The 23,238-nt window shown below is 49.3% G+C and overlaps 1 protein-coding gene across 5 annotated transcripts in view; it reads right to left on the reverse strand.

Moving 5' to 3' along the window:
- Positions 1-66: 66 nt before the first annotated feature.
- NSD1 (nuclear receptor binding SET domain protein 1) overlaps positions 67-23,238 on the reverse strand; it is a 60,280-nt gene continuing 37,108 nt past the window's right edge. For 3 of the 5 annotated variants that reach the window (XM_064724736.1, XM_064724738.1, XM_064724735.1), the window contains exons 14-23: positions 22,614-22,793; positions 22,135-22,291; positions 21,633-21,838; positions 20,969-21,081; positions 18,249-18,518; positions 16,876-16,992; positions 15,554-15,695; positions 15,036-15,142; positions 11,722-11,926; positions 67-8,816 (exon numbers count right to left, since the gene is read on the reverse strand). In XM_064724736.1, coding sequence (XP_064580806.1) covers positions 6,481-8,816; positions 11,722-11,926; positions 15,036-15,142; positions 15,554-15,695; positions 16,876-16,992; positions 18,249-18,518; positions 20,969-21,081; positions 21,633-21,838; positions 22,135-22,291; positions 22,614-22,793 — 3,833 coding nt within the window. In that variant the 3' untranslated portion in view covers positions 67-6,480. The remainder of the gene's footprint in view (positions 8,817-11,721; positions 11,927-15,035; positions 15,143-15,553; positions 15,696-16,875; positions 16,993-18,248; positions 18,519-20,968; positions 21,082-21,632; positions 21,839-22,134; positions 22,292-22,613; positions 22,794-23,238) is intronic. The other 2 variants (XM_064724737.1, XM_064724739.1) reach the window with 2 other exon arrangements.

Raw genomic sequence — 23,238 nt, forward strand, 5'->3', positions numbered from 1 at the left:
GCCAGGCCCTCAGGGCTCTCCCTTCCCTGCCTCCCCCCACTCAGCAAGACAAACCACAAGAGGACATCGAGAGTAAAGTTAAACTTTACTTTACAGTAATTTTTCTTCTATATACAAAGAATTACAGTACATGTTCTGGGAGCACCTGGGCAGGGCAACCCTCTTTTCATGATAAGTTTCACATACACAGCCAACAGTCTAAGGGGAGCAAAATGAAAGTAATCAATGGTCCAAGACTCTCCCCTCTCCCTCTTCTAAAAATAATATACATGCTGGAAATATGTAGTTTACTCTCACCTGCTCTGGCATTCCTTCTTACAACTGACAGATGACTCCAGGCCAGGGCTGAGCACCCCTTTGTCCCCCCTGCAGTGCTCTGGTGCTGGCCTCTGCCTTGGCTGGGATCCTCGACTCCTGATGTGTTTCCCTGTGCCTGAGCCTGCAGAACAGGACCCTGTGGGGGACCCCCATTCACCACCACCCTGTGGGCAGCAGATCTCAGAGGGGAAGGAAGGCAGCATGGGGCTGCTCACACCGAGGTTCTTCCCACAAGCAAACCTCTCACTCATGGCTCCAGCACTTTTGCTGCTGCCATGAGTGTCCCACCATGTCCCCAGGCAGTGAGGAAGGGGCAGTGGGCAGCCCCCCTCCCCAGGACCCTTGGCCAGCTGTCAGCCAGGTCCACAGCTGGGAGCACACAGTGCTGGAGGGTGGCAGGGGACATTACCAGCGAGGCACGGTGCCCAGCATGGTCAGTGTCTCGGGGGCGAGCAGGCTGGTGGGGCAGTGAGCTCAGCACCACGGATATGCAGGGCTGGGAGCGCCACTGCTGAAAGGCATCCAGGGCCACTGGCAGGGAGAGCCACTCCCTGCCTGCCCCCCTGCTGCCAACACATCTCACATCTCACCTCCCACCCACACCAGCCGGGGCCACCCTCAGCTCCAGCCACGCTCCACCTTGAGCCTCCCGGTGCTTGCGGCTTTTCCTTTCAACAAGTTCCCAGTGTCTACAAAAAATACACAAAACCCAGTTCCTTGAAGTCAACAACTCGGAAACATCAGAAAAAGAAACAAAAACTGAAACCAGCTCAGTACCAAACGGACACGAAGAACATGCAGTAGCGGATGCCTGCTTGCTTCACGTGGCTCCACGGGCTCCCCAGGGGCTCAGTGGCACACTGCTTTAGTCTCAACACCACCATAAACTGAAGGAACCGAGTCACTCCTTGCCCTGTTTCAGTCACAAGGAGTGCTGAAGCCCGGCCCCAGCTCCAGGGGGATGGGATTAGCTGGCCAAGAAGCCCCAGCCCGAGGGCCAGGAGCCGTGAGTCCAGCCCTACTGTGCTAAGCTGCCAACGGTTTACAATAGCACCACAATAGCCCAAGGGCTTTGCCAAGGGCAAACATGATTAAAACTTTACCTTGAAATAGGCCATAGCAACACCCATTTCTCAGATTTCCCTAGGAGGTAGATTCAGTGCTGTAGGGACTGTCCATCACTGCTGCTCCTCCAGCCCGAGCTCACACAACCTGTCCTGTTCCCCCGGCACCAAACTTTGCTCACATCACTTTTGTAGGACCTGGAGCAGGAATCTTGCATCCTCCCATCTCCTGCTAAGCAAGGGCACTGCCACCCCACAGCTGAGACTCCTGCTGAAGCCAGGCGTGTGGCAGAGCACTCCCCAAGCTCCAGTGTCCCAGGCCCTGGGAGCCCCAAGCACCCATCAGCCCAGCTGTGCTGCCACCAGCGTTATCACTATCACAGGAGGGTGGGTAATAGCACGGGCAAAGCCTGGGAGATCAAACACAGCATCCCCCCATACTTTCAGAGTAGCTGCACGATTTGCCACTTTGCTTTAACACTCACTGGCTAGCAAAGGCCAAAAGCCTCATCAGTAATTTAGGGCAAAGCACATTACAAGCAGGTTACAATTATGGTTATTCCAAACATCAAGCAAAGTCAGAAGTTAAGGCTGAAATTAAAAATAAACAGAAGGTCTTGAAGGTCTGAAGTTTCTCAAACTCCCCCTGCCCTGTCACAACACTGGCTGTGGTGTCCAGATACGAGCTGGGCACACCCAGAGCATGCTCAGGGCGAACACACTGCCAAGAGCATCAAGGTTAGGGCTGCTTTTTCTTTCTCATCCGTTTTTGTTTTCTGTGAAACTAAGCTGAAGCTTTTCCAGCAGATGCACTGTCTCACCCGAGTTCTTTAATGTCCTTTACATTCAATCATCTCTCTTATCTCCCGAACTTTAACACCAGCCACACCTTCAGAGCCTCTGCCTGCAGGGGTTTAACCCTGAATTAACACGTGCTCCCACAGTACCACCCAGATGCTTTGTGTATTGAAGTGACTGTGGTTCTTGTGGAGCTTTTTTTTTTTGTTAAATAGGAAAAGTTTAACTGGAGAACAGCAATAAAGCAAGCTACCATGAGCTAATTTGCATCTGGAGACGTGCAGTAGGTGAGTTGATTATTCCTTACAGTGATAACTCTCCTGCTAGATTCACCAGAGCCCTGGCTGACTGTGGGCACTGGGGAAGATGGAACAAGCCCTGCAGAACAGTGGCCTGTGCCTGCTCCCCTCATCCTGCCCACACATCCCACACGCCCTGTGCTGGCTCCTCCTCTGTAACCCTCATCCCGACAGAACACAAGGCCCTGACCTTGCTGTTACCCCTCATCAGAGCTCCTCTGTCACAAAGGACACCTGGGACTCTCCTGCCCACTAAAGTGGGTCCTCCAGTGGGGTGGAGGCCACAGCCCACTGCTGACCCCAGCCCACTGCTCCGAGCAGGGGCAGCAGGGATGGTGACCAGCAAAGTGTTCACACAGGAGCAGAGCCTGCATCCCCTTCAGAAATGGGAAGAGTGAGCTACTCCTACCAGGAATGAGTCTGGAAAATTCCTGTGAGCCATCGTGGGACACCAGGGAAGGGACAGAGATAATTACACCCTTGATTCTCCCTCTACAGTGCTCCACAGCAGTGAATCAACACAGGAGTCACCTCTCACCCACCTGGGGTGCAATTTGGGCTGACCTAGGACTAAGTGACCAGGTGATTGGATCCCTCCAACACAGCAAGAGCATCACAGCCTTGGCATGAAGCTGCTGCTCAGGTCTGAGCCCAGCACGAGGCTGCAGCAGTGTCTCCCACAGAGTCTGCCAGGGGTATGGGTTACTTTGCCTCTACCCTCTACTTTTAAAATCCCTCGTGATTCAAACTGGCTGAATTCTGAAGGCAGCAACAAATGGCGGCAAACAAACCCAACTGCTTCAACACAGACATGTCCCTCTCCTCCTCCAAGGCAGCACTGCCAGCTGCCACCACAGTGAGTCACCTCGAGTACAGAAGATGCCCACATTTCCTTCACAAGGGTTTTGCTGCCTGAAGCTGTTCCCCAGCTCATGCTCCCTTGCTGAGGGCAGGCTGGACAAGGGCAGGGCTGCTGGGCCTCTCTCTACAGCTGGTCAAGCCTTGTCTACGTGACCCAGAAAAGCCCAGAGACTCCCAAAAGCACCACAACTCCCTCTGAAAAGCCCTCCTGATCTGACAGAGCATCACCCAAGGCTCCAGCAAGAGCAAAGAGGGAAGAGCAGCTTCCTGGCTTCCTCCTTCAATCAAGTTCCTCAACACCAGTTTAGCCAAGCAGCCTCCGAGCTAAGTTGAACTCAACTTCCCAACAGCAGCTGCAAGATAAGAAGCCAGAAACCTGGATCCTTGTGGAAAAGGGAGACAAGAAGAGAGACAGGGTACAGTAGCTGCAACAAAGTAGGCTGTGGAAAATGCCATGCAAAGGTTTAATCCACGTTCACTGCTCCAAACAAGCTTTTGGGAAAGCACCTGCTGGCATGAAGGGTGGCTGCTGCTGTGAGCCTCACCCTGCCACGTGAGCCCGCGATTTATAGAAGTGATTTTTTTCAAACCTGCTCTTGTGAGAATTCACTGAGAACTTCTCCATTTTACAGATTTAAAAAAGCCTGCACCAAAAATATTCACAGTTTATTTTTTCATGAAACAAGTAACTAGTTAACACGTGACAATGCGAAGCGGAGGTGGACAGAGCAGTGCAGAGACCTCTCTGGTTACAGTGGGAGCTAGCTGGGCGCTGGCACTGAGGAAACCCTACTTACACAATCTACATGACTAAGTCCAGCTCATGGGAAGGTTTATAAATGTAAATTCAAGATTTATTTTCCTTCTCACACATGATAAATACTTAATATACTGAACGCCATAATTTTTTTTTTTAATTTTTGTTTAAAAACCTTAATGAATGCCCTTAAGGTAATCTTCTCTCTCAATGGATCTGAGTTGTCCTGATTCCCTTTGTGGAGGAGTCACACAGAAATGCAAGCTGCTTGCATTTCCCTAGTTTCAGCAGCAAGCAGGAACTGACCTGCCAGTCTTCCCGGAAAAAAAACATTAAACAAGTAAGTTTCCATAAGCCATAAAGCTTTTCCAAGTTGTGAGCTATTCTACAAAGATCTGAAATGATTTGGACTAGAGAAGAGATAGCACTGGTAATGTCCCCTTGTGCCCAGCACACCTGGCCTCTACAGCAGGACGTTGTCTCAGGGTGCACACATCAGGAAAGGAGAACGGATCAGGATTTGTCTTGGTACAGGTGTCTGCCTCCCTTCATAGAAAACTGCAAAGCTCATGACTGCTCTGGGAGCAGCAGGCACTTGCAAGCCAGGTGGGAACAAGGACCTGCTCCCATGTCGGAGGAAGGAGGCCAGCATGGGGCTGAACTCTCCCTTCCTGGGGAGGGGCTGTGGATCTGCCTGGAAGGAGAAGGAGAAGGATACACACACTGGAGCTGCGTAAGGGTCTGGCGGCGGCACGGAGATCCGAGGCTGCGGCCCCAGATCGGTGGAGCTCAGGTAATTACAGAGGTAATGTGTTGTGGGAGTGGGAAAAAGCTGGTCAGCAGCGTTTCCTCGGCAGGACACCAACCCTATCCAGGCCAGGCAGCGCCACCAAAGGAGGCCTGTCCTCCTCCTGCCTGCGAGGGTGCCGGTGGTCACGAGATGCTGCAGGTCCCTGGGACTCTACTGCCTGCCCCACGAGCACCACAGCCACACCAACTTCTGCCTCAACGCTTGAGTGAGCGGCTTTCAGCAGGCCTAGTCTGGACACCAGCTCGATGACCACCAGGTACTAAACATCGCCTTCACTGTAAAAGGGAGAAGAGAAAAACAGAAAGCCAGGCAGCTGCTGGAGCCCACCGTGTTCCAGTGTGAGAACTACAATTCAGTTGGATGGACGCACACGCGCACACACACATGCACACCAACACAGTCCAGTTAATTCAAGTCTCCTTTGGTTGTAGAAGAGTTAAGCCAGAAGCTACACAAGGGGAAGGTGTTGAGATGGGTCCCGATCCAGCTAGGGCACCCTTGCCTCTGTGCAGTGAGCAGGACAGGCTTGGCTTGCTGCTGGCAACACCAGGTGTGATGGGAACGCGTTCTGAACACATCTGAGGCAAAGGGAGAAAGGACTGCTCAGTCTGCTGGCTCACGCTGACAACACAGGTCTAGAAGAGACTGGATGGAAATTGGAAAGGGAGCACTGTGCCCCTGGCAGGGCAGTGCTCAGCACCTCCAGGAACCCACTCTGCTCTGCTATTGCTGCTTTATGGGTCACTACGTTGTCAAGTGCAGGAAAACACTCCGCGTGTCCTGTGCTAAAGGATTAAGACACAAGAATGAAAAAACTCCCAGATGACTTCTTCCAAGATCTCTTTTCCCTGACTTCCTCCAGATTTCCCACTTCTTGGGCCTGGACAAAAAGCTCTGTAAAAAAGGAGCCTGAATGGATACTGCCTATTGCTGGAGAAAACTGCACTGAGCGAGTGCAGGAGCTCCTGTCCCATCTCACTGGAGATGATCCCTGTCCTTGAGCAAACCACACACACAGCATGTCCCAGTAAACACACGGACAAACCTCGTAAAGCAATGCCCTGCAGGGACAGAGACCAGGGCAGGTGACATGAAATCCCTTCCCTGCTTCTGGAGTCTGGCAAGGACACACACCTGACTGCTCACCAGATGATCCCTGAAACATCTCCAGTGCCAGGGCAGCCTGACTGATCCATTTTCTTTAAATGCAGTAACAAGAGCAAGGCCCTGGCTGTGCCTAGGAACCCACCTATGAATCAAACCTGGAGCTTGAACATGCTGGATCAGTAATGTGACCATTTCAGTGGAATTGGAGATTTTTACCCAGAGTGGACTCTTTATTTCAGCTTTACCATTTGTAAAAGGAAGAGGAAAAGGTCACAGATGCTCTCTCCCTTTGACTGGGCCAGACTCAGATTTAAGAGAATGTCCTTGCTCATGTCACAAGAGAATATGGATGGGATGTGCATGGGTTAGGGGCTGGGCTCAGGGAAGTGAATAAAAAAAACAAAACAAAGATTCCCCCTCCCTAAACATTAAACGACTGAAACCTGCCTCCCATATTCACCAACCTCACTTTGGCTCTGAGTCAGCCAACTCACGACAGACAGAATCCTGGTTATGGGCTAGCGCTGTGTTTTGTTCAGGCAAAGGGTCCTGCCCCCGAGGAGTCTGTGCTTTTCCACTCAGCCAAGCAATCTGATCGATTGCCTGAACGTTCGTGACGAGCCACTGCATCTGCTCCGGGGGAGCTTCCCTGGCTGGCCGAGGGGTCTGCTCGAATGCACACAATCTCTCTGATGTCCACGGGCTCTGCTCCGAGGGGGCTGAGGCCACTTCCCAGCTGGGCTGAAGGTTTGGCTCTGGTAGTTTCTCTGCTGTCCGGGAAGGCTGCTCCGCAGGCGTCAGTGTTTTCGTGGTGGACCAGTGGCTTTGCTCGTGCGTCTGTAGTTTCTCTGTAGGCCAAGGTACTTGTCCGACCTGTGTCACCACCTTCCCAGCAGACCAAGAGATTTGCTCCCCAGCTAACATGGTCCTCTCTTTCTGCTGGGGACTCAGCTCCATGGCTGGGGCCCCTCTCTCCTTCAGTTGAGCGTTCTGGTCGACGGGACGCAGCGCCTTCTCCGACAGCAACAGCCTCGGAGCTGATGCAGCCAGAGGCTTATCCGAGGCCTGAGGCCGAGGAGCCACAGCAGGAGCCAGCTTATCCGATGCCTGAGGCCACGGGGCTGTAAGAGTGAGAGGCCTCTCCAAGAGCTGAGGCCGAGACACCCCAGAGCTGAGAGCCTTTTCCAAAGGAAGAACCCGCAGGGCCCCGGAGTCAGCAGCCTTCTCTGCAGGAAGGGGTCGCAGCACCCCGGGGGACAGAGACTTCTGTGTGAGCGGGAGCCGAAGGGCCCCTGAGCTGAGACCCTTCTCCGTGGGCAGGACGTGCGGTGACCGGGAGCCAGGGGCCTTCTCCGGAGACAGGGGCCATGGCAGCCCTGAGCTGGGAGCCTTCTCTGTGGGCAGGATCTGAGGCACACCCGAATCAGCAGCCTTCTCTGGAGGCAGGGGACGGGGTGACCCAGAGCAGGGAGACTTCTCTGTGTCTGGGACCCGCACTGCCCCAGAGAAGGAAGCCTTTTCTAGAGGCGGGGATTGTGGTACTGCTGATCCAGGAGCCTTCTCTGAGGGCAGGATCCGTGAGACTGGGGAGTCTGGAACTTTTTCAACGGAAACAGACCACAGCACCTCAGGACTGGAAGCCATCTCCAATTCTGCAGCCTGCGGCACCACAGAGCTGGAAGCTTCTTGCACAGCCTGTGGCTGCGGACTCTGGGCAGAGGAGTCGTCCAGGGGCTGGAGCTGATCGGCCTCGGGAGGCTCATCCTGGGACTGCAGCATCCCCACCGTGGCCAGGAGTCTGTCAGACAGTGGAGGAGGCACGCATTTCACAGGGAACTCATCCAGCAGCTCGGGCTGCTGCGCCCCGCTGTCAATGAGGGACTCGTCCGATAACTCCAAAACCTCGGGGGCATCAGGAGTCTCATCTGCCAGCTGGAGCTGCAGGTCAGCAGCAGTGACAAGTGACTCATCCAGCGGTGACTGAGGTGATCCTGGAGGAGATTTGCTGGGCAGCTGAGGCTGCGAGGCGTCGCTGGAGGCCTCGTCCAGTGGCCAGAGCACGGCGTTGCTGGGAGGTTTGTCGGGCTGCTGAGGCCGCAGCGCTACAATGATGGGCTGCTTCTCTGACTGCAGCCTCAGGGACAGGGCGGCCTGCGGCTTGTCTGAGGGCTGCAGGCGGAGCGACAGCGTGGTGGGAGGTTTGTCCGAAGGCTGAAGGCGCAGTGACAGGGTGGTGGAGGGTTTGTTGGATGGCTTCAGCCTCAGTGACAAGGTGGCGGGGGGTTTATTTGACGGCGGCAGTCTGAGAGCCAGGGTGGCAGGCGGTTTGTCTGGCGAAGGTAGCCTGAGGGCCAGAGTAGTAGGGGGTTTGTTTGATGGCTGCAACCTCAGGGCAAGGGTGGTGGGGGGCTTGTCTGAAGAAGGCAGCCTCAGCGCTAGGGTAGCAGGGGGCTTTTCTGGTGACTGCAGTCTGAGGGCCACAGACTGAGGTAGGCTGTCCAGGGGCTGAACACTCAGGTCTGTGTCTGCCTCTGTTTCTGCAGGCACCTGCTCTGGCGGCTGGGTGTCCTCGCCGTTAGTCAGGCCTTCTATGGGAGGTGCATACTCACGAATTTCTCCTGGCTCTAGAGGGTGAGGCCCACAGGGATCGTGCTCTGTGCAGCATAATCGTCCATCCAGCTTGGAGATGAAGAGCATTCCTTCCCGGTGCTGCTTGCAGAAGGACCTGGGGCACATCTCGCAGAACGAAGCTGCTTCCTTACCACACACGTCACACTGATGCCACGGGCACTCCCACTTTCCTGCAGCACGGACACGGGAGAAAAGACACACCTTAGGAGTGGGACAGGGGCAAGAGACAAAGGTTGCTGTAAAGGGAGCTCAGGGGAAAGTGAGAACACTCCTGTAATACCCACATACAATTCTACATGTCCTCTTCAGTTTCTGCCTTAGCTCAACAGGCAATTAACACAAATCTGCATTCTCAGAAGCAGCAAGGGCAATGATAATCATGACAAACACAAGACACATCAGCTCAGACCTGATGTGGCTTGTGCTCCGGCACAGCATTAACCAACAGAGGTGTCTAGAGAGGAGCAGACATCCTCAGTTTGCAGATCTCTGTAGCTCTGACTTCCATAGAAAACAGCAGCAGCTATCTGTGCACAATACTCAAAGGACTTTTTAAGCTAACATGTCAGATTCATCTTTTAATTCTGGGTCAAAAACCTCCCTTCCTGTTTTTCAGAAAGAAGAAGTGAGAGAGCAGTGATCACAAGGGCTATGTTTCTATTGTCTCTGAACCCAAAGGCACATCCTTAACCTCTGGCCATGTATGGCCACAATAAAACAAAGCTGCTCCCCCAGCAGCTCCATCTTCACACAACCTACTGACCATCAGTACCAACACCACCAGCAGGCAAAACACAACATGACACTTCAGAGACTGCTGCTTTCCTCACTTGCAGAGGACCTCACTGGCTCAGCCTCCTGCTCACTCAGACAAGGCTGTGTCTGGCTCTACCAAATGCTTCCAGTTCGTGGACACAACCAGGTACATGCTGAGCTCCTGACCACAGGATGAGCAAAGATGTTTTTCCAAATACCCCTCCTGCCTCTGTGCTCTGCCAGCACCCCACATCCCCCATCTCTCCTGCTCCCTGCCTTGCTGTGGGGAGCAGCTCCTTGAGAGCAGCCCTGACACTGAGCTCTGAGCCAGAGGGCAACCACGGACACCAGAGCACTTGCCAGCCTGCCTGAACCAAGCCCACAGACCTGTGGCTGTGGCTACAGCTCCTTTCCAGGGAGGCTGGCTCCTGCAGCACAGCACTGAGCAGCTGTGGGCATTGCTCCCTGAACTTGTGCAACAGCAGCTCTCCACTCCCCTCTCTCACGCTGCTTTTCCCCTGGGGTTGAAGGCAACACGTAGTAAGTTTTTCCCCTCCTTTGAAGCCAGTCCAAGGCTTCTGTTCCAGTCTCAAAATATGCACGCTGCTCTTATGTGTCTTTTCCAATTTTTCAGCATTTTTTTCCAAGTGAGGATGTTTAACACTTCCCATGGTCTCCCCTGCTCCTGGCTCATGGTGCTGCAGCACAGGCTGTCACTGCTCCCCCTGCACCAGCAGCATCCCAGAGAGCCACACAACACTGCAAAGACCCTGGGACCATTCTTATAGAGGTCATTTGTACAGATGGAAAGTAAAAAAAGTCAAAACCTGCTCCTTTGTTGCAGAAAGGAAAAATCCTTTCAAACCACTCTAATGGTCTTTGACAGGATAAAAAGGTCTAATGAATAAGCACCCTCTCCAGGGACAGCCCAGAGCTCTTGGAAGTAAGATCACACAATTAGCAAACATGCAAACAAGCAGGAAATTCCAATTACTTGACAGCAATGCCCATGGCAGAGGAAACATTTGAAGCAGAAAGTGCTGAACCTTTCATGTCCTGAATGATACTCCGAGGAGCGGGCTATGAAAATCACTGCCTATGTGTAAAAAGAGTAAAATTGCTACAACTGACTGAAAATCATTCTCTAAAAACAGTTATTAATGGTCTTGTGGCAAACTGAGAAGGCATTTCAAATTACACCCTTCAGGAATGTATTTTAATCTGTACAATAATTTAAATTTCTGAAAGCAGAACAGCAAATACTCTTACACATACAGGTAGATAACATCGAGCCTGTAAGGGACTGCAAAAATCCAGTTAGACAGGCTCAGAATTTTAAGTGGACAAATGCTCTTGCACCAACAAGGTGTAATTAAATAAAGACAGGTGCAAAACAGGATTGCAAAAGGAAGAAATAAACATAAGAAAAGGATCAAGATGAAAACTCAAGAAGGATAAAGCAAACGATCAACATTCCATCAATATAAGTTATTTTTGCAAAACAAGTAAAACATAATTTCTGAAGAAATTTTATGTAAAAAACAAAATATAATTATTCTCTTCTGTCAGAGTAAGCAAGGCCTCGGCTGCAGTGCTGTTAAAATACTTGATTCCAGTTTTAAAAAATGTGTAGGCAAGTGGGACACAGTCCAGAGCAGATCAAGAATAAAAACTTGAGGCTATGTTTGTACAAGCCGGAAAAGGACTGGGGCAACAATCTTCCACTATGTAAAAAAATGTATCAGAGAGCTGGCCATTCTTTGTGTTTTTAAGTTAGGCTGTTAGGAGAGACTTTGCAAATGGAAAGCAGGGAAGCAGGCTGGAGGTTGGAGTGTACTTTTTGAGTATTTTTTTATTTCAAATTTTTGCCCTCATTTCACCACAAGCTAGAATATGCTTTGGTACTGTTCTCTTATGTGTGAACTAATGGCTGTTCAGACATTTAAGAGATTCTTTTCTAACTCCTATTTTCCAGCAGTGCTTCTCCTCACCAGTGATCTCACAGCTGTCTTTAACTTTGGGAAAACAGCCAGTGTGATGACCAATACCTCAGCTATTGCTGGGATTATGCTCTGCCATGCCCCAAGAATGGGGTCAGTTCACAAGCACCATCTCTTAGGCAAGGACCAACTCCCCCTTCAGCAACTTTTTGCAGTCACAGTGGGGTGCAAACCAGGGCTGGATTGGTTGGACAACAACATCTGCTTAAGTGAGAAAGATTTCTCTAAAAGTTCAGAAGCTGTGAACAGCGTGCTAGTCCCAGGACACCCAGAGCCAACACTGCGAGCCAAGCAGAGCCCAGCTGTGCAGAGCACTGACCTGCAGGTCTCTTGGTCAGGTTGAGGCAGTCAGCATGGTACACCTTGGGGCAGCCTGACTTCTTACAGGAGACCAGCTGCCCTCCGTCCCCGCAGCTGAAGCACTCGTCCTCCCGCTCCTTCATCACCTCCGCCTGCGACCTGCGCTTCATCTGCGGCCGCCTCTTGAGCTTCTTGGACTTCTCCTCGCTCAGGCTGGGCTGGCTCTGGGGGTGAACAGATGTTGATTAACACAGGCTTTGCCTCATCCACCTGCTCCCTTGCTGCTGCAAACCCTGCTGACACGAATCCCACTGCCAGCTATACTGAAACCTGTGCAGCATCTCTAGTGCTGCTCGGTATTTGGAGCCAAGTTACTACAGCAAATACCTCCCAGGTATTCTGAAACAGCTTGGAAATCATGCAGCAAAGCTTGACTGGACATGGGATTTATATGACTAGCAACAGCAGAATGAGGAGCTGGGGCTGCCTGGTGTCACTGAGCTCATGCCACCTCTCCCAGACTCTCCAGGTCAAAGCAGTCAGGTCTCCTGGCACACATGACTCATGAGGAGTCTATTCAGGGCCTTCCTGCATTTTTCACATTCACCACTTCCCTCTCCATTTTCAGTCTGAATTTATCTGTCATCAGTTTAGACCTATTTGTTCTTGTGTCAATGCTGTCCTTCTGCACCAGAATCACAGAATTTTTACAATTGGAAAAGACCTCCAAGATCATCAAGTTCAACATCTGAAGCTTTTCTATCTCCCTGAAGAAACCCCTGGGACACACTCTCCTGCTTGCAAACTGAAACTTTCACAGTCTGCACACTCAAGTCTTCCCAGTGGCTTTTTTCTGCCCTTATTGAGTATATTTATCCCAAAGAAAAGTTACAGAATTACACACTACCTCAGATAACACCTCTCATACAAAGACATCAACACCTAGCCAAAAGAACAGGAAATTCCCCCAAAGCACTGCCCTCATTTGCCTTTTCCACAGCTGTGTCACACCACAGCTCAGTGCTGTGGCATCTGAGCTGCACAGCGGCTCCTTCTCCACCACGACTGCCCAGCCATGACCTTCTCATGGTGGATTTGTTCCTGCTGTTAACCTCTCCAGGCGTGTACTGTGGAATATCCAATCTCCATTCCCCCTACACTCAGTTATTCCTTTGCAATCGCCCCATCCTCTCACTCTCCCATGGCAATGACAACCGAAATCTGCATCATCAGTGCAGTTAAATTATCTGTGTGGTGAAGTAACTACAGCTGGACCCAGGGCAGGCAACTAAATGGTTCAAGTGCTCTCTTCTCTGGCCTAAGGCTTCCTCCAACCCTGCTCTTCCAACTCCCCCTCCAGCCAGGATGAGCCTCCCATTGTGTGGAACACTCAGCTCCACAAAGATGATGCTTCTTGACCCAGTCCTGACCTTATCAAAGCACCATCACTTTAGTTTATCTAAGGAGACATGAGCTAAATTCTGTGCCATTTTCTACATCTCTTTGTGCTCAAATCTGTGTTCTCCATGCAGGATATCTCTGTGTGCTGAGACAATGCCTGTGAAGCAATTTTTACAGCCTTTATTCTGCAAAAATATTGTGCATAATATTTTCATCACCAAAACATTTAAAAACCTTGGTCTCCAGACCTACAATTTCAGAACTCTGCAGTTGGCTATTCAGCTTTCCTGTCACCAAGGAGTTACATCTCTTGATTGTTTCCTTCCCCTTCACACGTGGAAGTTTCTGCTTTCATACCATCATTCCCCCTGACAATGGGGACAAGCCAGGCCTTTCTTATCACTGAAAATGCAGGCACTGAAATGCTTCCATCTAAACTATGCCACCGATTTTCAACCATCTAATTACAAAGAGAACAAGAAAATCCCTTCACAGCTAATTTGAATGTCTAAGAGAGGTCTAACAGCTGGACTAAGCAATTCCCACTTGCTCCCTGCAGTACCATAGACTCCCAAACATTCCTCCACACTCCCAGTTAGAAGGCATTTTTAAGAGTGAACTTGAGTATAATCAGTTTTGTCTTGCTGTATCTTCAGCAAGCTTAAAAATGCATCTATTGTGAGAAGAATTTTTTTTAAAAACCACCCCAAGGTATTGTTTTCTCGGTACTGTTTCTTAGCCCATCTCATCAAGATGGAGTGAGTTGCCTCAGATATCACAATGGAACATGAATGCCAACTAAAGGGCACTTTTCTCTCATTTCCATCGTGCAACCTGCAATTTCAAGGCAAAAATGACAGTCAAACCATGTATAACACAGGGGCAGCACAAAATCGATTGAACTTTAAATTGCAACCCGAAAAGGAGCTAAATACATCAGATGTGCCACTCCCCCCATCTGTCAGCTTCTCAAGACATCCATTTTTTATTTTTGTAAGTTAATTTTTTCTGAAGAACTAATCTCTGGAGAATTAATAAAACCTTCCCTATATATTGATGGGGCTCAACAACTGTTGCTGCTGGAGGTTTTTAACCCTTAACAGTGGGCACGGCAGGATCCACATGCCAGAGCAGAGGGATCACAGGCTGATTTGGTGAAGCACTTGTAACAAACCAACAGCTGAGACATAGATTTAGCGGGTGACAGCTGGGAACTCGGCCAACTGCTCCTGTTATTTCCTTTTCCCACCGAGAACCAGCTCACACAAGGAGGTAATTGAAATCAATTCCTGTTTCTGCAACATTACAGTTACAAATCGAAGCCCTCAAAAAGTCAGTGAGTTCTAAAAGCTGGTGGTTTTTCAACTGCAGATATGGCAGATTTCTTATGTCTGTCTCATGTGTAAAAATCAGTCATTTCATTAAAACCAGAATAAAACCAAGAACTTTACTGCAGAATAGATGGTGAGGTAGCAGCCTTCTGGCTCTAAAGCAACTTCAGTGTGAAGGAATGTGAGTTTGCTGGCCTTCCATGCATGCTCATAATTTACTTTGGGAAATGGGCTGAGTTGTGTTTTCTTGGTTACCTAATGAAGTCTTTCCCATGCCTGTCCTTTGCTCCTCTAGTGCTATGGAAAATGTCATGATAAGAAGCAGAATTAAAAAAAAAAAAATTTAAAAAACCCCACCCTCTTTCTTTTATTCTTCCAGTGTAAAATAAAGCTTCCTGTCATTATTTATAGCAGCTCTGATAACTGAAGACTAAGACTTGCTTTCAGAATGAAAACTCGAATATTTAACTCATTTCAAGCACTGTTCCCATGGCCACACTTAAATGATCTCTTCAACCAGAAATCTTTGCAACCAATGACTGATATACATCTATGCAAAGAGGCAATTTGGAAGAACAAAAGCTTAAAGGATGCATCATACCTTCGGCCTTACTCCTAGGAAGCCACTGCAGTTTGGGGCACCACACTTACAAACGGTCTTTCCATTTCCCAAACACTCCAGATTGTAGTTGAAAGTCAGCTCAGTCCCTGGCACAAAAGCAGATCAAAACCAAGCAAGTTGTTAATGAATTACAGAATAGAATGTTTTACTGCTAAAATAAAAGCACTTTTTAAATACAATGTCACAAATGACTGCCACCACTACACAAGGACACCAAATTATTGATCTCCCCAAAGATCTGTGTAGATTGAAAATTCAGTACAACCCCTCTCCCCTACCACATTTTACAGCTAAAAAGGGCATTGATCCTGTAGCAGGGCCCTGTATCAACCTCCACTGATACCATGTGTGTGTTTCATTATGTTAGTGCTGCTGTTTAGCCTCATGAATACCCCAATGAAAATAAAAATTAAATCCCCTTCCAGAGAGCTACAAACCCTCCCTTTTCCTTACAGAACCCCCGAGGCTACAGCAGGCATTGACGGTGTGTTCCTTACCAGCTTTGATATTTACAAGTGCGAAGAGCCCGACCCGAGTGTCGCCATTCACACACCATTTCTGAGTCTCACAGTTGGGCTGGCAGCAGTGGTTCATGAACCGAGCATAGTTACCCTTTGGCCCAGCATCAATGATTCGATCCTGGAATTGCAAAAAAAAAACCCCAGAAAAACACATTTCAATCATCTGTCAACAGCTGCAATCAGCCAGCTCTGATGCCTCGGGTCAGTGCTGGCAGATCACACCAGTACAGCCTCCTGCACATCATCCTCCTCCTCAAACACACAGGACTTTCAAGGGACAAAGACACTCTCCCAAACAGCCAGGGCAGTGCCACTGCTGCTTTCTGGGAAACAAAGTCTCCTTGTGGCATCAGTGCTGGATAAACACCACCCAGCACACTTCCAAGGCAGTGCTTGTGGTTCCAGGCCCCAACTTCTGCTTAAAAGCAAAACAGCAGTTCCTATTTCTTACATGTCAGTGTATAGAAGGAAAACAGGAAGAGTGTGTAAGCTGAGGTACACTGGTGCACAGCTTGTTATAGGGCTGGAGAGGAGAGGGAAGCTGCAACTGAGATTTGCTTTTGTAGCAATGAGGAGATATTAACACTTGGGTCTGCCCCATCAGCCATACAGGGAGAACAAGATATGGTCAGTGTGAACTTGCAGCAGGATGAGGGGAAAGACAAAGCAGTCACTGTTATCCTGTCCCCCACTCTACAGTTTCCTCCCCATGTCTGTTTTCATGGTTTCTTTCTCATCTTTCCATGGCTGAGTGACAAAGTGGGGAAAGCAGCTGACACAATCACTTAAACCTCTAAAAATCAGGAGTTCATAGCAACAACCTGGCCTGCAGGGCCCACTGGGGACCCTCTGGCTGTAACTAAATCCATCAGTCTACTGAGAACAGCAAGACCTGAGATCTGAACTCAGATGAAGGTCTTGCTGTGCCTATAACTTATTTATGCCTCTTCTGGCACACACCAACCCTGTTCTGGGCTCTCCAAAGTCCAGCTGCTGGGAAGGATCCCCATGTTCCCAAATTCAGCCTCTTATGCTGAAGTAGGATCTGCAGTCCTCAGACAGCTGTCCTCACCTCTTCTGAACAAACACAGGCAATGCCTGTTCAGACTTTCCTCCTAACCCTGAAATCCAGCCTGAAGCTCCTCTAATTACACATTAATTCATTTTATCAGTTCAGAGGAAATGCAGACCAGCTCATCAGCAACGCTTAGCACCTTTTTGCTACATGAAGCATCATGCCTTCCTTCCCATCTTTTTATTTCTGTTCAGGATGCTGGCAGGATATTCCTTGCACATACCTTATCCAGTGTCAACATGTAGAAATTGGTAATGTCGTGCTCCTGAGCGTAGCGGATTCGGGCTCGGCACTCCTCCTCATCAATTAGCTCCCCAACATACTCATTAACAAATTCACCCTGCCAGACACAAAACAACAAGCTGATAAGACAAGACAAATTATCTGCAGGATAGAGGGATGTCCACATTTGTGCTAGAACTCAGCTCCTGTTTCCTTCCTAAAAATCTCTCCCTGTGCTCTGCAGCCAGTTTGGCCTATAATCTTCACCAAGAGCTCTGAACCATACATCTGTTTCACATGCTCGAATAACTCAAATTAAATTAAATAAAGAACTGTGACCATCAGGTTATTCTTTGTGCCAAAGAAAGAATTAGCATCCAGGGAGAGCACAGAAGTTAACCACAAGAACAGCACTTTGCTGCAAAGCTCAAAGCACTGCCCTAATTGCATTCCAGCTGAAAACAATATCCCTTTGGGGACCAACCACATGGAGCAGCAGGATGCACCTGGAGCACCTGCTCCTGCAGTGAGTGCAGGAGTTCTCTTGCAGTGAAGTACTGCAGAGACTGCACTCCAGTCATTAAGGAGAACCCAGCTCTGCTCCAGTGGGGCTCATTGGTTCCCCCACTAAATAACTGAGTGTTCCTGTTTCCAGTTCGTCTGCTGAAAGTGAAACAAGCACATGGAATGGCAGAAATATCCTTTAACTTAGGGCACAGCAGACAGCAAAGTTTTCAACAGGACAGACTCACATTTTGCCTCTTCTATCAAGACCTCCCTCTTATCATGTCATCACTACTCCCTTTTCAGACATTCTTCTCTTACTATGCTAACAGTCCTGTTTCACTTTATCCTTTATTAGCTGTGGGGTTCTTTTGGATTTAACATTCCTCCTTCTTCGTTCAGCACAGATGTGTGTCCAAAGAATTGCTCTTCTTTGCATTTAAAAAACAGATACAGGTGTTTTAGGTGGAGATAATCAGTTTCAGCAGCAATAACAGTCATGTCCAAGACACTGCCCTTTTTTAAGGTCCAAGCCCTGGTTTCTGTTTCTGACACAAGATTATCATGCTTGATAAGCCTGGTTAGTCAAGAATAGGAGGGAGGAATAATCACTGTTCCCCATCTGGAAATCCTAAGCATCATCCCATTGTTCTTACAAGCAGACTGACCAAGCAATCACCTTTCTTACCCTGTGGGACACGCAAATCATTTTCCCGGTCAGCTGAGCCAAAACACTCTTGTCAAGACTGCAAAGATTAAATTCAATTTTTTTTTCTAACTGACATTCCACAGCAAGAAACCCAGTTTTCAAACCCAGAGCGATTAAGAGAGAAACAGCAAGAGCAAACGACACACGAAGAGCGCAGGTACCTTCCTGATGTCAGTCTTGGCCTGCAGGCCCCAGCCCCGTGCCAGCGTGCGGAAGATCTGCACCTCGGGGTACTGGCGCTTGGAGAAGCACTGGTTCTGGCAGCGCTCCCCGGCGGGGCACACCAGGGGGTGGCACTCGTAGAGCAGCATGCGGTTGATGCACTCCGAGTCCAGGCCGCAGGGGTTCTCGTCCGTGGGTTTGCAGTTGCAGCGCGGGATCTCGGACAGGTCTGCAGTGAAGATCTGCACCTTCCCCACGGGCCGGTTCACCTTCAATGCACACGAGGGATATGAGCTCTTGGGAGCTACAGGTTACCCTGACAGGCACTTCTGTACTCCACCCTTGCCTACGGGCTGCAGTGACATAGTGACAGCGAGGGGCAGAAGGACACAAGTACAGGCACAGCTGTACTCCTGGGAATGCCATTTGGAGAGGCAGAGGTTGGAGGAAAGAGCTCAGGAGGATGCAGGTTCTCCGTTAGCATCACCTGGTGCAGTGTGCAGTGTGTATTCTGTGACCCTGGAAAGGTGAGAGGCTGCCAAGTGTCCCCCTCCCATCATCACTGAGCCCACATCCAGCCCAGTGCTCCTGCTGGGCACGCAGCATCCCTGTGATCAGCACCAAACCCCTTTGTGCATCAAACTGCACCTTTTCCAGTCTGAGTGTCAGGTGCTTTTCCTCAGCTTTCCCTTACTGCCCTGCTTTTTGAATGTTACCTTCAAGCTGCTTTGTGCTCTCAGCTGTCACACCTGTGACAGAAGGCCTACCATGCAGTTACCTCCCTACCCAACTGTCCTGCAGATGTGAAGGGAAGCCAAACCAGACAAGGCTGGGATTGGAAGGCCCAAAGAGGAGCTCAGAGTTAAGGCAAGGAGCTCTCTAAAAACCGCTCCAGGAGGAAGCAGAGTGCAGCACCAGGTGGAGACGCGACTGGCGTGTCTGTGGCATGAGCTGGGTCCTTGGGGTTTGGTTAAAGGCAGCAAACGCTGAAAAGCAGGCAACAGAGAGTCAGGACTTTGGAGAGAGACACTGAAGAAAAGCTCCTTGTTGCTCTTTCCCTGGGTGAACCATTGTCTCACTTTCCTCTCCCAGAACATGAAAGGAAGGGATTTTAACAAAACTATTCCAGCCCCCATATAAGGTACCTTGTCCCACCCACAGAGTTTCCACACTAACAGCCTGTCTGAGGCTGGCCCAGTCCAGATCTCCTTTGTTTAAACACAAACTCTGCAGAAACCCTTCATTAATCACTTCAACAGTCTCCCCCACCTTCCTCCTAGAACTGCACCCCACCTCCAGCCTTCCTTGTCACTCAGGTTCTCCTCTGCCGCTTCCCATCTCTTACCCAGACTCATTAAGAGTGGCAAGACTCACAGGACTGGGTCAATCCACTACTGGTACAGCTCTAGCACTGCTATTGCATACCACATATACCCAGCACACACCTGCCCTATTCTCTGAGACACTGCTGGGAAAAAACCAAAACAGGGCAATGCTTGGACTCATCACAAGCCTGATGTGATGAAGGATCCCAAGTACATTTTGCAGCAGCCTCTCATGGGGATGTTCCTTGGGATGGACTCGAAATAAAGATCTCCTTAGAAGGAGTGGACACAAACAGCTTCAGCCATTCCATCCTGAAGCCCTCTCCAGTTCACCATCTGCTCCTGCACACTGCTTTGCTTTCAGAGAGACAAACAGCTTGCACCCAGACCTCAGAAGAGCTGCCATGACTAATGACCACAACCGTAATTATTTATATAAAAGGGTATTTCAAAGGCTCTAAACTGCTTCCAAAGTTCCTTCATGTTGTGGCCAGAGAGTCCTAAAAATAGCTATAATGAGAAACTACTTCCTCCACTGAAGCTGCCAGGCCCATACTGCTGCCACAGCATTCAGTTGTGCTCTTTACACCACACAGTAACTCATGCAGGATATACCTGCCTGCCTAAAAATCCTAGCTAGATACAAAAAGTGCCAGAAATCAGCTAAACTTTCATATTTTGCCACATAAAAAGGGAAGGAGCAGACAGAAGCAGTAAAAAAAGAACACAGTCCCTGAGTCAGTGGGTTTCTGGGCAGTTGGGATCCACTTCTCAGACACAGGCACATGCTTGGTCCCAGCTCTCCTCTCAAGTCACCTCCATCCTGTAGCTAGTGCTGCTCCAATTCTAACTCTATAATAACAATAATATTTAACAGCCCTTAACATGAAAAGATCCCCAAAACTGAGGAAAAGGGCTGATATTGCAGCCTGTACACCTGCTTCAGTATTTCTGTTCAGTCACCAGCTGATACAGAAAGAGATATAAAACAATAGCAGATCATAGAAGATACTGTGTGTTACCACACCCTCCACACAGCCCTGCTGCACTGCACCATGACCACCTCCTGTCCTGGTTTGTCCACCTTGCCATCAGCAGAATGGAGCATTTGATCACACTGAGCATTACCAGCCCTCTTCCCTGAGCTCTCAGAGACACTTCCTTCAGACCACACAACTGACACAGACAGCACAGACATGACCAGATCTGTTCCAGCAAACCAGAGCACCTCTGTTACTGCAGCACAGCTTGCTGAGGATGGAAAGAGGATCAAAGGCACCTTCAAGAACAGCGAGACATCCAAACATCAGAAATGTTTCTGTATACCTGTAAATCACCTGCACCAAGAGCTCAAGGCTTCTCTTCTGCACCTGCCCCCCACCACCTTCCCTCACCTTGATGTGTTTGTAGGGAGGAGGTTTCTTGTCATTCTTTTTGTCTTCCTGAAGTTGTCTCAGTTCTTTCTGTGCTTTCAATTCTTCAAATCTTACAGCAGCTTCCTGAAGAGCTAAGTGAGAGAAAATGCTCTGTTATGAGGAACTCCCCCTGCTCACACAGAGCAGGGCAGCCACTGTCCACCCAGTGTTCACAAGGTTCAACAGAGGGGGGTGAAGAAAAGGCCAATGCAGCAGGGAAGTGCAGAAATTACAGTCAAGGGCCTGCTCATGGGTGATGAAGCATCCCATCTGTTGGCTATCTTTGCCTGCCCTCTTGGGCAGAAATGCCAGACAGCTACATCCACAACTCTCAAGTGCATGTTAATATCAAGATAATGACTGTATTGCACAGAGGGAAGCTGACCCAGCAGCAGCTCACTTGAATTTTGAGATGCTATGTCAGAGCTGGACAAAGATTTGAGATCTGCACACCCTTCTCCCTCTCTGGGAGTCAAACAAACACTCTGAGCATGCTGGATGTTACATAAGCAGCAGCTTATTCTACACATTTAATTTCACTTCAGTTATAAGAAGACATGTTTCACTGCTGCATGAATGGCACTTTTCCAAAGAGGAATGAAGAAGGTAAGACCATGTACTTCCCTGGATGAAGGCAAGTTACCTTTTTTGTAAATGCCATCCACACCTTTCCCCATCTTGTCTTTGCTGCTGACATCACCTTCCATGTAAGGGAACACACGAGCCTGGTGGGTCCACAGGTAGTCCTTGGAGCCAAAGAACAGCACAGGGAATTCACCAATGTCATGTTTCATTTTCTGGATGTTGACAGGAATTGTCCTAGGATGGCAAATCTCAGCTGGCCACCACCTGCAACACAGGAAAGGGCAGATGAAACCTCTGGCTTCCCCATTTCGAGAACACCTCAAAAGTATGTTACTGCATGGAGGCATGGGAAAAAGTGTGTGAGGGCTTACCAGCAAGGCTGGTGGGGAGAAAAGAGGCTACTGGAGGAGGAAAGCTCATGTTTTATGAGCAATGTGCATGCAAAAAAATGCAGAGGCCTGCTGCAATGAACCCTGCAGAGAGGAGCAGCTCCTCACCTCCACCACCATGAGCACTGCATGAAGGAGGAATGGGGACAAGTCTGTTCTGTCTTCACCTACCTGTAGCGCCCAACTTTCACCCAGACTACTTCTTTGTAGTGTGGCTTTTTGCCTGCCTTGCAATCATTACAATACCAGCTTCCCTCTGGCATCTCAATGTTTAGACACTCACGGTGAAACGCAGCCGGGCACGACTCGCAGCATAAAAGGCTGCCCCCTGCAAAGAGAAAGAGGAGAAATTTATCAGTCACTGTGCAGAAGCCCTGCACTCCTCATTTCCAGGCAGACATGGAAAAAGGAAATTATGGTCTCCTGCAAGCCCTTTTCAAAAGTTGGGCCTTATTCATGGTAAAAAAAGAACCCTCTAAGAATCCAGAAATCAAAAAAAAAAAGTGGATTTTTTTTTTTTGGTAATTTGAAGCTGGACTTAAATGTGGAAAGCCAGAGAGGCAGTCTGCTCTCTGCAGCTCCCATTGGGACATTGGGAATGGGAAAAGCTTCTGCCCTCTGTAATGAACCCTGGGGCCAGGGGAGCTCACCTTCCGAGCAGACAAAGCACCAGCTGACGTTGACGTGCTCGTGGTTGCGGCAGCCCCGGCGGGCAGTGAAGTGGTTGGGGCAGATGATGCTGTTGGAGGCCAGGACCACGGAGCCGGCGGCCAGGCAGAAGTCGTTGGAGTGATACGCGACCGGGCACCGCACGCAGCGCATCAGGCGACCTGGCACGGCAGCCACACAGTCAGCCCCTGCAGGAACACCCCTCCTTCCTGCTCAAACTACACTCTACTCATACCTAAGCTCCAAATGACCTCTGGAGAAGGAAGCTGACCTTTAATTTTTATATACTCACTGGATTTCTATTAAGTTATTTAATGTAACTAAATATATATATATAAAATTATAAAATGTGGAATACCTATACCATAGATAAAATTGCATTATTTAGGAGTGAAAAATATCCTCCACGCTGTGTAGAAACAGTTCAAGAGTTCACAGACTGGGACTGCTTCCTATCATACACAAATAATTACTAAATCAGCTCCGACAGTAATTACAGACGGGGTGTTCCAAGTGCTTAGCTGCACATAATGAAATCAATCCATGTAGCTTCTGAAAACACAAGCACTTGCCTCTTGTTTATCAGATTTTACCCTGAAATTCCAG

The sequence above is a fragment of the Zonotrichia leucophrys genome, chromosome 13 (assembly GCF_028769735.1).
Source record: "Zonotrichia leucophrys gambelii isolate GWCS_2022_RI chromosome 13, RI_Zleu_2.0, whole genome shotgun sequence".
In the NCBI taxonomy this organism is placed as follows: Eukaryota; Metazoa; Chordata; class Aves; order Passeriformes; family Passerellidae; genus Zonotrichia; species Zonotrichia leucophrys.